Raw genomic sequence first — 15,222 nt, 5'->3', positions numbered from 1 at the left:
AAGTCCCGGGACAAACTTTGTTATGCAAAACAGCCTGCAAAATCTGGATGCGTTTAACCGCGGTCTCTCTGCTGGAGGACTACAGTCCGCCGGCAACATGCGAACAATTTCTGACAGTCTCTGGGAAATATAGGTCTTTTCCGGAGCGCGCACGCTGCTTTGAATGTCTTACACACACGTTTTCCTATTAAAACACCGTTTGCATCAAGTGTAAACTACCGCAACGGAAAGGAGTGCCTATGCGGACAACATCACCGGACGGACCGAATCATGTTTGACTATCTGGAATTTCAAGCTTTAGGTCCCGGAGAAATCGTGGACTTCTACACCGCATCCAGCCCTGCCTGCATGCAGCAGGAGCAGGACCAGGATTTGGCAGCCTTCTTCCCCGAGCTGATCGAGGCGGACTGGCAGCAGCACCGGTGCTCGCAATGTAAGTGGAAACTGATGAAGTGATGTTTTGGTGAATCCGTGGCCCCCGTAAGGAAAAATATCAGCTTATTATCAAAACAGAAAACAATTCAGACCACATGCCTGTAAGGGTTTTACAGTCTGTGCTGCACCCTCCATCCTTAGACCCTCAAAAAGACTTTCATCTCATAACATTAGGGTGCAGGTAGGTAGATGAATATTAATACTATGCACATACAGGTAGAAGTATGGGATAAATCTACTGCCCTGTTGTGACTTTTCCCATAGTCTGGTTCACCCAATCCATCATACTTTATTTGTATAGCTTCTTTCATACAAGGTAGTGCGATTCAAAGTGTTTTACAGGTAGACAAGCTGATAATAAGACCGTGCAAATGTAAACAGTGAAATAATTTGAGACTAATGCACAGGAGAAATAAAAACATTTTAGAGCATGAATACAATACTGTCTAAATGCAGGTGCAAGACCATGAAGAGCTTCAAAAACAAGTGAAAGTATATTAAAACCAGTGCCAAAAACTGACATGGAGCAATGAAATGTAAGGACTTTAAAATAGGTGTGATACATTATGTTCTTGGTTCAAGATCTTTATACTGTATCGCTGTCCACATCTCAGATTTATTCAGCGTTTGAAATTTGAGTTTTCCTCTAATCATGTCTGGAGGACTTTGCCTTCGACAGTAACACTTTACTTTAAACCCCATATTTAACATTTATAAGCAGTATGTAAACATTTGATAACGGGTTCATAACAATATGATGTAGTTGTAAGCAGTGTTTATGAATATATTTGTCAACAGTTATAACTCGTGTGTGCACTAATACTGTAAGTGGAGGCTGGTGTATAAACAGATAATGAATGACAATAAAGAAAAAACACAGTTGTAATATATATATAATATTAAATATGTCTTCATGGGAGAAGTTACAACTGTTGACAAATACTACACATTGATGAACACTTACTGACTACAACTACATTACAGCGTGTTATAACTAACTTATTCATTGTTTTACATACTGCTTATAAAAACAGTTGGTGGTCAAAGTAAAGTGTTGCATGCTTTTCATGATGAGTTTCCCCTCGCAGGAACTTTTTTAACAGAAACTGGGACATGGTGAGCAGCAGAAAGACGGGGTGTTTGAGCACAGAGCAGTCCATGACAGCGTGGTGGTCTGTGTTTTGGGCCGGGGCGGGCTGGGCCGGTCAGTTTGGGGTCACCGCGGGTTCACCGGACGGTCACCAGCTCAGGAGGTCAGAGGAGAGCCAGACTGTTAGTACTCAGATACAGTACAACGAATATAAAAAATACTCCATTACAGGTAAAAGTCCTGCATTCAAAGTCCATACAGAAGTATTATTAGCAAGATGTACTTAAAGTATGAAAAGTAAAAGTACTTGTTCTGCAGAAAAATGGCCCCTGCAACTGATTTATTATTATATATGACGTTATTAGATTGTTTGATTTATTGAAAGCTGATAAAACAGTTTATTTGGACTTTTCTCTAATGTTTGATTTTTTTTTTTGTGAAATATTGGATGCTTTTACCTCTTCGGGCCTCGACAGTTTTTAAAATATAATCATGTGAGAAGTTAGGAGGGAAAATGTCTCTGTGGTGGAACTGCTAACAACTCATTTGGTAAGGGGTCAAAAAGGTTGGTTTTATATAAAATCTCAATCTGAAACGTAGCTACAGCTATCAGATGAATGTAGTAAGAAGCACAATATTTCTTGAGTACTCGAGTAAATGTACTTAGATGAATTCCACCCCAGGTTGTTGCTGCTTTTACGTCTCAGACTCCAAAACACAAAACATTTCATCTTTATTTATAATTTTAAAACTGTAGAACATACAGTAATACCAGAGGGGAGACCAAATACATATGCACGTGACAAATGATCTCACTTATGACAAATTACATAAGATAGATAAATTAATAACCTGCAACAATTTGTCGAATAAATCGATTTGCCGGAAATTAACGCGGGGATTTGATGTTTTTCTTTGTCATATATGACAGAAGATTGGATGTCTTTGGGTTTTTGGCTGTTGGCTGGTCAAAACAAGCAATTTGAAGACGTCACTTTGGGCTCAGCAGATTAATCAATTATGGAAATAATCGTTAGTTGCTAGATCTGCAACAGAAAATGCTTCTACTGGATTTATGGATGTTGTATTTCGCTAGAAGCAAAATATCAGTATAACCAAACATAACATTTAGCAGCATGTAGCATCTATGAATAAGCTTAAACACAACTTCTTCCACTAGCTAGTTGAGGTTTTTATTATTTTACTCAACCGTATCGTGTAGATCCTTCCTTCCTGTGAAATAAATCCTTTTAAATGTACCTCCTTATCTCTCAGGCTCCAAAATAATTTAAACATTTTTTGTTGATTTAAATGTTTGACTCACACAGTGCATTGTGGCATACATCAAATAACACCATCTAAATTGGGGTGATGGCAACCTCTTTCCCCCTTCCCCCGACCAAATCACTTCCACCGCCCCACCCCACACACTCTCTGTTTCTTCTCTCTCCCTCTCATCAGTCAGCTGGGCTTGTGGCATGCTCCTGCATTGTTTTGTGTTGGGTCTAATGGGGGTGTCCTGGTTTGACCCGCTGATTCCAGGTTCAACCAGAGGCCACGGGTTCAAGGGGATGTAGATGAGCAATTTTTCTCGTTTTGTCCCCTTTTCACAACGACTTTCTTCGTTTTCTGTCAGTGTCGGAGCGGTGGAGGTGATCAGAGAGCCGGCGGGGAGGCTGAGCGAGCCCCACGGACTGGAGCAATCCTCCTCTCCAAAGTGGTTCTAAAGTGGGAGGGTTGACTGTTGTGATTGATAGAGTGAAATTATACGTTCGACTGGAAAAATGGAGGTTAAAGCCGTGCTACAATAGGTGCAGCTGTGTATATTAGGGAGAGGTAAATTCTACATGAATGCATTTCCAACTCGGCCTGTCTGTGATGTTTAAAGGAAATTTAAAGACAAATTAGTCCAGCTCTCTCTGGACAGAGCGCCCACTCTCCTATTTATGAGACAGTTTGGGCTTCACTCTATAATTTCTTAGTTCTAAGGACAAAGCAAACTGAGCAACATATATGAATAGGTGGGGGATGGGATGCTTTTCTCTGTTGCAGCCTCAGAGATAAAGGCTGATAAGATCCGTGTATATTTACACAGTGAAGTAATACTCTTAGATCATTACTTTACTCTGATATCTCATCGCAGCTTAATGAAATTGAACAGCCTGAGCATTTAAAAGAGTCTCTGCCTCAGTGTCACTTGAAAGTGTTTTCCATCTTGCCACAAAGCTTGCTTTTTAGAAGTATGACTGAAGCTCCTGGTGACAGTAAAGAAAAGTACATCAAGTAGTGCATGTAAGTTACATGTTGAGGTACTTGTACTTTGCTTATATATCCAATTTATGCTACTTTATCCTTACATTACATTTCAGAGGGGGATATTGTACTTTTTACTTCACTACATCTATTTAACTTATTTACTTATTTTACATACAAAACGTATGATCAGCTCATTAAATATGATGCATTGTTGTTGATTAAAAGGCCCAACAGACCCTCTCAGGTTTTTTTTGTGCATAGCTATGCTGGGATTTGCGTTAGATTTGTAAATTTTCCCCGCTACAAAAATAACAGGAGAGTCCCTGAAGTCCCAAAACAAATATTTTTTATCTTGTGTGCGTAAGATAAAAAATATATATCATCTTCCGGGACCTTGTAGGCTCCATAATTTAACACTCTGAAAGGGGACGTTTTGCATAGTGAGTACTTTTACTAATGATAGTACATTTTGCTGAAGTAGAATTTAGAAATGCAGGACTTTTAGACTGTGGTATTGTTACTAACACTTGCTCAGCTGATTAATTTATTCTTATTATGATTGTTATGGTTTTATGTAGTCTGACTTTCTTTTTATGATAACAAATTGGCACACTTAAAAAAGACGGCCCTTGTTCCTCAATACTATGTTAGATTAAGGTCAAATGAAGTGAAGCTACTCTTAGAAATGTTGGGAAATGTATGAGACAAAATGTGAAGTTTCAGTTCAGTGCAATCTGCCTGTTAGATTATGAGATATCTTGTGTGAAAATTGACATTTGAGTGTCCAGAACGACAGGGTTCATCCTCAAACAAGTGGGTCATAGATTTCACCACAATCTGATGTTAGATTTTTCATATTTCTACTGTTCAAGTGGAACTTTTGACCTGATATTGGCCCTAGAGGAAACGTCTTAGGATTAATCTCCTGGAGATAATGAATGTCTTAAGCAAATATAATGTAGGTCTGCGACTTAATTACAACACTTCTGGTGCCTCTGCTGTCTCTTTGTGGGTAACTTTACCATCTGCCGTAGAACCGAAAATACTTCCATACTCTGCTTCTCAGATGCTGTCGTGATGATCTGATCAGCATCGCTTATTTATTATCTTCGTTTACCGATAGGTCAATAGGACATGCAATAGGTAAAGAATCTTAAGAGCGCCCTCTGCTGGACCACAAGGAGTACTTCTTCAAACGGCCTGTTGCGCTTAAAGACGGTACATTTTTAATTCATGTCATTACAGCAAATGCTAGATTTTTTTATTTTATTTTTCCCCACGTTCCAACAAAATATAATTTGTTATTATATAATAATATTATATAAATATAAAATATCAAGCGACAGCCCTACAACAGATTAATCGATTGTCTATGAAATGTCGAAAATGCTTGTTAAAATGTCAAACTCCAACACCCAAAGATGTTGTATTTCCTATCATACTGTCGCGCCGCTCAGTCAGATTTCAAGTAAAACCTGAAAAGTTTAGACGTATAAGTTACAGTATCTCCCTGCTGTTTATGAGTGTTGTGTTGTGTTGTGTGTTTGCAGCAGTTGGAAGCCAGAGCTCCAGCTCCAGCTCAGACGACCTGTTCGCCAGCCCCCCCTCCCCGTTGCCCCCCCCTCGCACTTACAAGCCCTGTTTTGTGTGTCAAGACAAGTCCTCGGGCTACCACTATGGCGTCAGCGCCTGCGAGGGCTGCAAGGTAATGTCAGGCCTTTCGTCCTCTTTGCTCTTCACTAAGAATCACCTCTGTTATGCTCCAATAAACTACTTGGCAGAACAGTATTCTCTCAGATGTTCTGCTTTTTTTGCTCTGTGTGTCATGCTGTAAAAAAAGAAGATGCCTCAGTTTTGGAGGACGTCGAAGCTCACAAGAAAAATAAAACAATTGGTTATTGTGTAGTTATTATTTGTGTAATGACACACAGATTTGTATTTTTGTTTTTACCCGACAGTTTCTTTCCTGTTTTTTGAAAACAAACAAAGTGTTAGTCTGCAACATTTTTGAGAATCACAATGAGTTTCTGCTGAAAATCTATTTAAAGGCACTGATCCAAAAGTATAGTACACATAACAGGAGTTTCATCAAAACAGATTATTGGACAGGAAAAGACAACTAAATCTAACGTCTTGTTGTTTTCTGATGCTGTTTAATGTTGCTTTACATCGGTAATTTTTGTAAACATCAAAATGAAGAAGGGTTACATTTTACGGTATACTATAATGACGATTTTTCAACAACAGTGTGAGTCAATATCTCAACATCTACTCGATCGATTGGCACAAAATCGTGTACAAACATTCCCACATGATGTATGACAAATTCTAATGACTTTGGGGATTCCTCTAGCGCCACCAGCAGGTCAAATTTTTCACTTTTCCAAGTAGTAAGTAAATATCATTATGCATAATTCGTTCATACAGGATGTTTTATTGTGTTCTGTCACATTAGTCAGTCATTGATTGTAGAGCTGCAACGTTTAGTCGAGTTGCTGTGTTTGTACAGACAAAACACCAGTATCACTATAAACTCTCCAAGTATTAGGGGAAAAGTGCCTGTTTACACTGTCAGAACGAGTTCAGATTATTTTCATACTCTGGTAACTTCAATCATTAATATCTTCTCTGTACTCTCCCGTTGTCTCCGCAGGGCTTCTTCCGCCGCAGCGTGCAGAAAAACATGGTGTACACCTGCCACCGGGACAGAAACTGCATCATCAACAAGATCACCAGGAACCGCTGTCAGTACTGTCGGTTCCAGAGGTGCTTCGCTGTGGGAATGTCCAAGGAGTGTAAGTGTCTGATCCACTCTGATTCAGCAGGGCGCCTCGAAGGAAACGTCCTCCTCGACCCCCTCTCTTGTTGAACATAAGTGGCATCTGTAGCAGCATTTTGTTACACATTCGCAATCCACAAAAGGATTTATCTTCTCTCTCATTCAGAAGTCACTGATTAGAGAGTGGAAGATGTAAGAGGTAACCGAAAGGTCAGTGTAGTAAATGTGAATAATCAACTCAGGTTTATCATTTGTGTTTTTGCAGAACCAGTCACATGTTATATAAGGTATTCGTAAAAGCACAGTGAAAGAAATGCCTGTTTAGACTATAGGAACCACCATAGTGGAGGTGACTTAACAACAGCTGTCTACACTTGAGGCCTAGTTTCTTCCGTTTACACCCAATACTGTGGTTGAACGCGTCCTGAGCAGACACAGACGGAGGACTGAAGCTGCTGCCGCTCTAATATCTTGCGTACGTGGAGGATTTTTCTCAAATCACAAAGGAGCACTTAATCCTTGAGTTTGAGTCATTTGGAGATACAAGGTTTTCTTTGGACAGAAGAATAACATCCGCCTCTCCAAGTGATGAATAACAGCTAATGTCTGTTTTCCGAGGGTGTGTGTTGTTTTTATTAACTTACTTTAACTTCTGAAAGACAAAAGATTTTACAGATTTAAGGGTCAGTTCACCTAAAGTTTTGAGATCCATCCAAGCCTAACCCCCGCATTGAGTCTCAGTTCTCAGTGAACTCCAGCAGCACTTTAGCGCCTCGACTGTACAACAGAAACAAAGTCAAACTCTGTGTTACCCGCAAGATCAGTGGCCTAGATAAGAGGGTGTGTGTTATGTGGAGGGGGTCGAGGGCAGCGATAGGGCAGCAGCGAAGGATCCACCAATCCACATGTTCTCATTGTTGCTGCTCCACTCTCAGACACATGTATTACATAAATGCATCACATGTAGCAGACAGATGGATGCTATGTAACTGTTTGCTGACCGCTCCAGTCAGTGTGTAATATGATCTCACTTGGAGTGTTTACACAATGACGACTGGATGTAGGGCATCCAGAGACAGGAGGAGGAGGAGAGGAGGGAGGAGGAGAGGAGGGAGAGGAGGGTGGGTTGCATAATCCTGAGCTTGTCTGACATGTGTGTAGCTGCCTGAGCCAAGTCAGTGGGACGCATCGAAATGTGTTGACACCATTACTGAAGTGATTATGAAAGGCTAACCTGGTTAGGCTGCGTTTAGTCGGCTTCACGTGCTTCCTGGAGTAACAGATAATCCACACAGCTCACTGCCGACTGTCTTCAATGGAAACTGTTTTCTATCAGAGAAAGAGTTCAACGCTTTCAAAAGCCATGTTTAGATGCTTTAAAAACCACAGTTGAGATTCCAATCACCTCCATTGTATTTTCATGGAGGCAGTTGTCCGAGTGGCTGACCTCTAAAACCACGACATGGTCAAAAATATATGGAAACACCTGTCCACATACTTTTGAATATTTCTGATCTGGGGCTGTTTGTCATGGTTCAGGCATAGTTAGGCTGCTATTTTATGGGCCTTTGACACACTTCATTCTTTAGTCTGCAAGCTCATGTCGCTGTAACATTGAGCAGTATAAAGGACTTAATTATAACCACATATACTCTTCCATAAAAGAACATGGATTTTCCTCTCATTAAGGAGATATAACCTCTAATGATAAAGAAACTATTGTGCATATTTTTTCCATTTTTCAGAAGATGATAAAAACCATTTTCGGACATATTTGTGGAAACAGCGACTAAGATTCAAGCCTCAGGGTGGGTGTTTCATTTGGTAGTTGTTGACATCTGAGAGCATTGCTAGGAGACAGTGTCATTTTCCATGGTGCGCTACTGACTGGAGAATACGTTCCTCCTTTTTCAGAAAGCCCACATAGTGTTGTTTATGTACCATCATATATATTTATATACATACATATATATATATATATTCTACAGATATATCTATATATTGCTGTTGTATGCTGTCATTTCCAACAATGTCAAAAATTATGTATCTTGCGTTTTCAAAGTCTGAGTGTCATGGAAATGCATACAGAATAACAACAAAATACTTTGAGTTTGAAATCAAATACCATCGTTTTAACTGTTAGAAGTTGTTTCCGAAACATCTTAACGTGGTGCGAAACATAACCTGCGTTATGGTTTTTCCTCAGCAGTGAGAAACGACAGAAACAGGAGGAAGGGGAAGAAGGAAGACGTGAAGATGACCGTCATGGAGACGTACGAGCTGACGGCGGAGCTCGGCCTGATAGTGGAGAAGATCTGCAGGGCTCACAGGGAGACCTTCCCCTCCCTCTGCCAGCTGGGAAAATACACCACAGTGAGTCACGCCATGAGACCTGACTGTTAAATCAATGTTCCTCCTCAGAGAGAAAATAATCTGCAGGGAGGAAACGATCAAAGCTGTCCTCTCAGTCCTGTGGTTCATTTCATTTAGATATGCACTTTATGGATAATTATTGAAGGACAGCAATAGAAGATAAAACATAACAGGAAACATACATGAAAGTGGCTAAATTGTCCCAAAATCTGCAGAGCTGTTCCCGATGAGGCTTAAAGGGTAAAGCATATCACTTAATATTGATATATTTGTTATTAGTCAAATTAGAAACAGTATATGTCAGCAGATCATTTTCGTTTGCACCAGAAGAAATAAACATAGAATTAGTCACAACTAAACTAAGAAATCTTTAACGCTTTATTTTATGGGTCCGTAATTTCCAAATAATTCATGTTTTCTGAAAAGAACAATGTAATTTGATACTAATCATATGGAAAAGACGGAAAAGTTATTTTAGTTAGGATTTAGTCAGTTGAGATTATAAGCAGTTGAGTTTCATTGAGAGAGCTGCTCTCAATGAAGTAAATATTTAATTTATTATTCATTTATTATTGGAAACTTTATTCTTCATACATGTTGAATTGTATGCCTCCCTGTGGACACATTTTTGCATGTTCAGCTGCTCTGGCTTTTATCAATTAATTAATTGGAAATGTACTAATAAACACTGGGGGGGGATACTTAGTAAAGATTTGTGGCCCATGTTTAATCTCTTAACAGTCAAATTGTGTTTGTCCTTATTTACTAAAGGATGTTTTTTGGTCTCATGCGATATGTATTTTAAAGCGTTCCTGTTTAGAGGTAAAAGATATGGGGGGAGGGATCTAACCTAATCCAACAGCCGCTGCACTTGATCAGTCTGCACCGAGGTGGTGAACCGTCCAACAGACAGAGAGACAGACATTGCTATCCCTAAAGCCGCACTATAAGCTTGGCAAAAACCTGCTAATCCACAGAAAGCTCAGGAAAATCCCTTTTTGGCCATAATTGTTGGTTAAAATGTAAATTCATACAGATTGCTAGAAGATTAGGCCGGGAGTTACATGTGCTGCTACAACAATGAGCACACAGTACACAGTCAGTAAAACACAATACAGTAATCCAACTGGTTTAATGTATCTGGGTGTGCCCTTCTCAAAAACACATGAATGTTTTTCACATGTTGATTCATTAAAGTTTAATGAATTTACCACACTGGTGAAGTCATAGTAGAAACATCTGAGCATTTTGATCCACTGTACTTAAAGCAGAATATGAGCAGGAATATAATTATCATTCTGATACTTACTTTGACAATTTCTGTAGTTACATGCAGCAAAGCTCGACGTTGGTCGTGTGCAATGATTTTGTCCTAATTTCTGAAAATAGGTACATTTTTGGAAGTAAACATCATGGTTGCTTTTGTTGTCAAAGCTTCATTATCATTGTGTAGTTTTAGATGTGCAGATTTGAAAAGTCCCACACACTCTGCAGCATCACTTACATCTGTTGTGTGTGTGGAAATAGACAATCGTTTGCTAACACGTTCATCAACTTTATATGGTGACAATATACGTATGGTGTGTTTACAGCTTGTTGCCCCAAAAATGGCCAAAAAGTCAATTATTGCAGGTGAAAGTAAACATCATGGCTGCTTTTAGTGTCAAGATTGTGTTTTTAAAGCTAGACTAGACTCGATTATCATTGTGTGGTAAGTGCAGGTGAATTTGAAATGTCTGCACACCATTATCCCACAATGACAACAATGTGTTTTGGTGCTTCATTTGGACTTATATTTATAATCATGTCTTGGATGTGGCTTTTTGAATCCTGGATCCTCCCTGAGACGTGAACCGAAACATCTCTCAAACAATGAACAACCAACAGACAGATATTATCTTCTCCTCCGTCCAGAACTCCAGCTCAGACCACAGGATCCAGCTGGACCTCGGGCTTTGGGACAAGTTCAGCGAGCTCGCCACCAAGTGCATCATCAAGGTGGTGGAGTTCGCCAAGCGAGTGCCTGGCTTCACCGGCCTGACCATCGCAGACCAGATCACTCTGCTCAAAACCGCCTGCCTGGACATCCTGGTACACACAAGACCTTTTTTTTAAACTAAATGACCTGACTTACACTTTTACTCGCATGTACACACATACACAGCTCCCACTGCGATTCACACCTTCTGTGGGTCTTGACTCCTGCTGTCAACCGCCATTAATGCCAAAGACAAACTGACAGGCAGGCAGACAGAGAGCAGCCCTCAGGCAGAGCGTGTCACATGTTTTATTCTCCTTCATCCTCCCTCCGTCTCCTCCGTCACTCAGTGCCAAGTCTGTCTGTCGTCGTCACCATCGGGGCCTGATCATTTACTCTGACGCTCTCTGGTAGCACCAGGGAAGAGCCACGTACCATCAAAAGCTCTGTTTCATTTTTACACACTTTTCCCTGATGAGACGTTCTGGGACTGTTGTTTGCCAAATTCTCCTTAGTCTTCATATTTTTCACTCCCTTCCTGGAACCAGGCACCACTTTCAACCCAGAATGTAAAAGCACAATGTTATTCACCAGGGACAATGCACAGTGATCAGCATTAACTAAAGTGTAAATGAGCCACAGTTAAGATTGATGTTCATATGGCCCTGTCTGAAATATTAATAAGTCTCAATTAATTTACAATTAAACGCATTAAACAAACAAAAGGTAAAACCAGAAAACCAGCTTCCAACAGGAATTCTGCAGCTTTGCTAGCAGCTCTGTGAGGTTGTACTGAGGCACAGTGATGCTTTGAGCTAAATGCTAACATCATCATACTAACATACTCACAACGACAATGCTAACGTTTAACGATGTTTAGCAGGTATAGCGTTTACCATGTTCACCATCTTACTAGCGGGTTAGCATGCTAACATTTGCTAATTAACACTAAACACATGAGATTAAGCTGAAAGTTATATGTAGAATTTCATGAATGAATTAGGTGCACTTTTGAAGAACGTTCTACCTCCGTTTAAGTAATTTATGTTGCACTCAACTCCTGTCTTCCTTCCATTCTCCTCTTCCTCGCTCAGATCCTGAGGATTTGCACTCGCTACACTCCAGACAAGGACACCATGACCTTCTCCGACGGGTTGACCCTGACCCGCACTCAGATCCACAACGCCGGATTCGGACCGTTGACAGATCAGGTTTTCACATTTGCCGGCCAGCTGCTGCCACTGCAGATGGACGACACAGAGAGCGGCCTCCTCAGCGCCATCTGTCTCGTCTCTGGAGGTACTGAATCTCAGAAGAAAGAATGTTAAATAAACCAACCAGTGGACTGTTAAGCTATCAGCTATACCTTTAACATGCTAAATATGTCTGACGTCTGAAATTGGATGTTTATGATCTGTCTTTTCTCTGTGTGTGAACAGACCGACAGGACCTGGAGGAGCCGTCTAAGGTGGAGGTGCTGCAGGAGCCGCTGCTGGAGGCGCTGAAGATTTACTCCCGCAAACGGCGGCCCAGCATGCCCCTCATGTTCCCAAAAGCCCTCATGAAGATCACTGACCTGCGCAGCATCAGCGCTAAAGGTCAGAAAGCAATGCCCTGAAGGAATTAATCCTGTTTGTGCAGGAAGGAAAGTAAAGCAAGAATATGTAACTTTTGACAGAAGAAACTACATTATCTTACAAATGAAAAGTTTAATTCATAAGCAATAGAATTGGATATTTAAGCGAGTAGAGGATATCAAATGTGAGGTATTTGCCTGAAGTGAAGCCCCCAAAAAAAGACTGTCTGAATTGTATTCCAAAAATAAAAAGTAAGACAATTAGCTCTTGTATCATCAAGACAGAGAGCGGCTTTGAGAGAGAGTCATGCCTCTTTTTCCATCAGATTATAGTTTGTTACAATTAGAATTATATAACGCTGTTTCCCTCTTGGAGACCTTCAAACGTCTCCACTGTATTATTTAGAAAACCTCCTTTCTGATCATGACATTACTGTGCTCTATACACTGTAGCTCTGTATACTGTGCGTAAGCTAAGCATAAATCTGGGTCTGAGTGCATCGTGGGTTTAATCAGTATTTTTGGATCTGGGACGCCAGAATTAACTGTCAAGCCTCCTGGAGGTATTTGGAGCCAAGTGAAAGATCTGTGATGGCAGGCGGTAAAACTGCCGCCGCACGTGATTTGTAAAAACATGTCAATTTCCACAGGAGCTGAGAGGGTGGTGACCTTAAAGATGGAGATCCCGGGCTCCATGCCCCCTCTGATCGAGGAGATGCTGGAGGATCTGCAGAACTTTGAGAAACACCAGAAGAAACACTCCGAAGAGAGCAGCCAGCACACACATTCACCGTCTCCTCTCAGCACATGAACTTCTTACTCTGAAGCTGCTCAAAGAACATTGGCTCCCGTCTTCCCTCCCAGAGAGAACGCTAACAGTTTAAACTACAGAAGTCCAGAGGGTTACTAGGGTCTTACCTCAGTTTTTGGTTGGAGAGCTGTCGCTGAATATTCACAGATTTACACTAATGACAATGCTGATGAAAGCTAATTTCTGAGTTCAAATTCTGCTTCAAACGGGGGAAAAAAGAGAATGATGCAGTAATGTTTTAATCTATCACAATTTAATTTTTAACCCCCCCCTGGCAGGCACCTCATAACCAACTTTTCTGTCAGGTTTCAACCATATTTATATTTGCATGAGATATCACATGGATTAATTTTTACCTCATTAAATAACAATGCATTTAGCATTAGTGTAGTAAAGACAGTAAACACTTTCTGGGGGGGGTTTAAGCTTTTTACATACTAAGTAGATTTTTATTTCACTTCTCAAAGTCTTCTGTTTGTACACGCAATTTATTGATTTCCATATGTGTAAAAAAAAAAAAACTAAACTAAAAAGCTCTGGACTAACTGAACATATTTGGAGAAATAAGCAGATTTATCCGAACAAAAGGGAAATGTAAATGCAAAAACTTGATGAAGTTGTAACTCGTAAAGGTGAATGTTCATAACTGGCATTAACAAAGTTCACAAACATATATAGCTGAGTTTATACAGGAAAATGTGGAGAAAACAAAATGCACATCAAATAAGTTTATAAAACACACAGTGATGCAGTTTAAAGGAATAGTTTGGGGGGAAATCCTCATTCTCTTTCTTGCCAAACGTTCGGTGAAAAGATTGATATCATACTCATGTCTGGAGTTGGAGCCAGCAGCTGATTAGCTTAGCTTAGCAGAAAGACTAAAGTTGTGTCCAAAATCCCTCGTCCGACTACACTGTATATATAACTGATACTCAGATTGTTAGCAGTAAGTAGTGTAGATGCTGTGAAAAGGGTAAATATAGCGCACTAGCAACCTCACGCTAACTCCAGGAAGTCGCTGCGCCCCGTCAAGAAATAGTCCTGCACGTAAACCCCCGTAAAACCTCAATTCGACAAACAAGATAAATCATATTAATTAGTGAGCTTTAATGTGCTGGCAGGTGGATTTTGTTACCTTTGGGCAGAACGATGCTAGCTGTTTCCCCCTGTTTCCAGTCTTTGTGCTAAGCTAAGCTAACTGGTTGTGAACTCTTCCTTAAAGAGCTTGTTGCTTAATGGGTTTTATGGTTCAAGGTCAAACTCTCTGGAGCAGTTGTGGCACATTTTGCTGGAAATCTTCTCGATTGTTTTGCTGTAAAGAGTTTGTACACGTAAGTAAGCTAATACACAACTTTATTCTTTCACACATATTCTGAAGGTTTTAATGCCAGGTGGCATATTTGCAGTTATTGGTAGGCCTGGATAATGTTTGAAATGTTCGACTTTCAGTATTGATTCTGAAAAGATTATCTTTTTTTTTTTATATGTCTTACTTTGAAGAGTTCTGTATAAACATGTTTTCTACAAAAAAAATTGTTTTTCATTTAACAAAATAAGTTTTTGAAATTCAACAGTGTTTGATATCATCTTATCACATGAATTTTGCCTAAATAAAATGCTGTGTGCTATAGAAATAATACTAATAATAGAAAAAACAAACAAACAAATGACATTTAAACCAGACAATGTGATTAGAAATGTATCTGTAACAGGAGGAAAAGGATTATGGGAAAAGTGGTCTAATGTCAAAGCAGCATTGTCTCATTATAGAAATGTACATTCCATGAAACAGAAGATGTTTAAGTGTATAAAATATCTCCTGTAAGCTGCGAAGCAAGCAGACTTTGTACTGTAACAACTCACGTGCCTACTCTAAATGTGCCGACATCTTCCATGTCTGGGAACTTAACATATTTTGTATCAA

At 40.0% G+C, this 15,222-nt stretch overlaps 1 protein-coding gene across 1 annotated transcript; it reads left to right on the top strand.

Annotated features, from left to right (window-relative positions):
- The first annotated feature begins 270 nt into the window (after positions 1-270).
- LOC139290076 (retinoic acid receptor beta-like) lies at positions 271-13,298 on the top strand. The gene is made up of 8 exons (XM_070911767.1): positions 271-433; positions 5,332-5,486; positions 6,435-6,576; positions 8,767-8,933; positions 10,848-11,024; positions 12,006-12,210; positions 12,351-12,509; positions 13,138-13,298. Exons 1-8 carry the CDS (start codon positions 271-273, stop codon positions 13,296-13,298), a joined length of 1,329 nt encoding a protein of 442 aa, XP_070767868.1.
- The last annotated feature ends 1,924 nt before the right edge of the window (positions 13,299-15,222 follow it).

This window comes from Enoplosus armatus, chromosome 9 (assembly GCF_043641665.1).
Source record: "Enoplosus armatus isolate fEnoArm2 chromosome 9, fEnoArm2.hap1, whole genome shotgun sequence".
In the NCBI taxonomy this organism is placed as follows: domain Eukaryota; kingdom Metazoa; phylum Chordata; class Actinopteri; order Centrarchiformes; family Enoplosidae; genus Enoplosus; species Enoplosus armatus.
Note: the sequence above shows the minus strand (reverse complement) of the source record. Positions and strands in the feature narration are given on the sequence as shown.

Excerpts from the sequence above, each read along its gene's own strand:
- LOC139290076 (XM_070911767.1), top strand. The coding sequence starts at position 271 with ATGTTTGACTATCTGGAATTTCAAGCTTTAGGTCCCGGAGAAATCGTG. Across the intron at positions 5,487-6,434 it reads GCGCCTGCGAGGGCTGCAAG|GGCTTCTTCCGCCGCAGCGT; the intron begins GTAATGTCAGGC and ends TTGTCTCCGCAG. Across the intron at positions 12,211-12,350 it reads CATCTGTCTCGTCTCTGGAG|ACCGACAGGACCTGGAGGAG; the intron begins GTACTGAATCTC and ends GTGTGTGAACAG.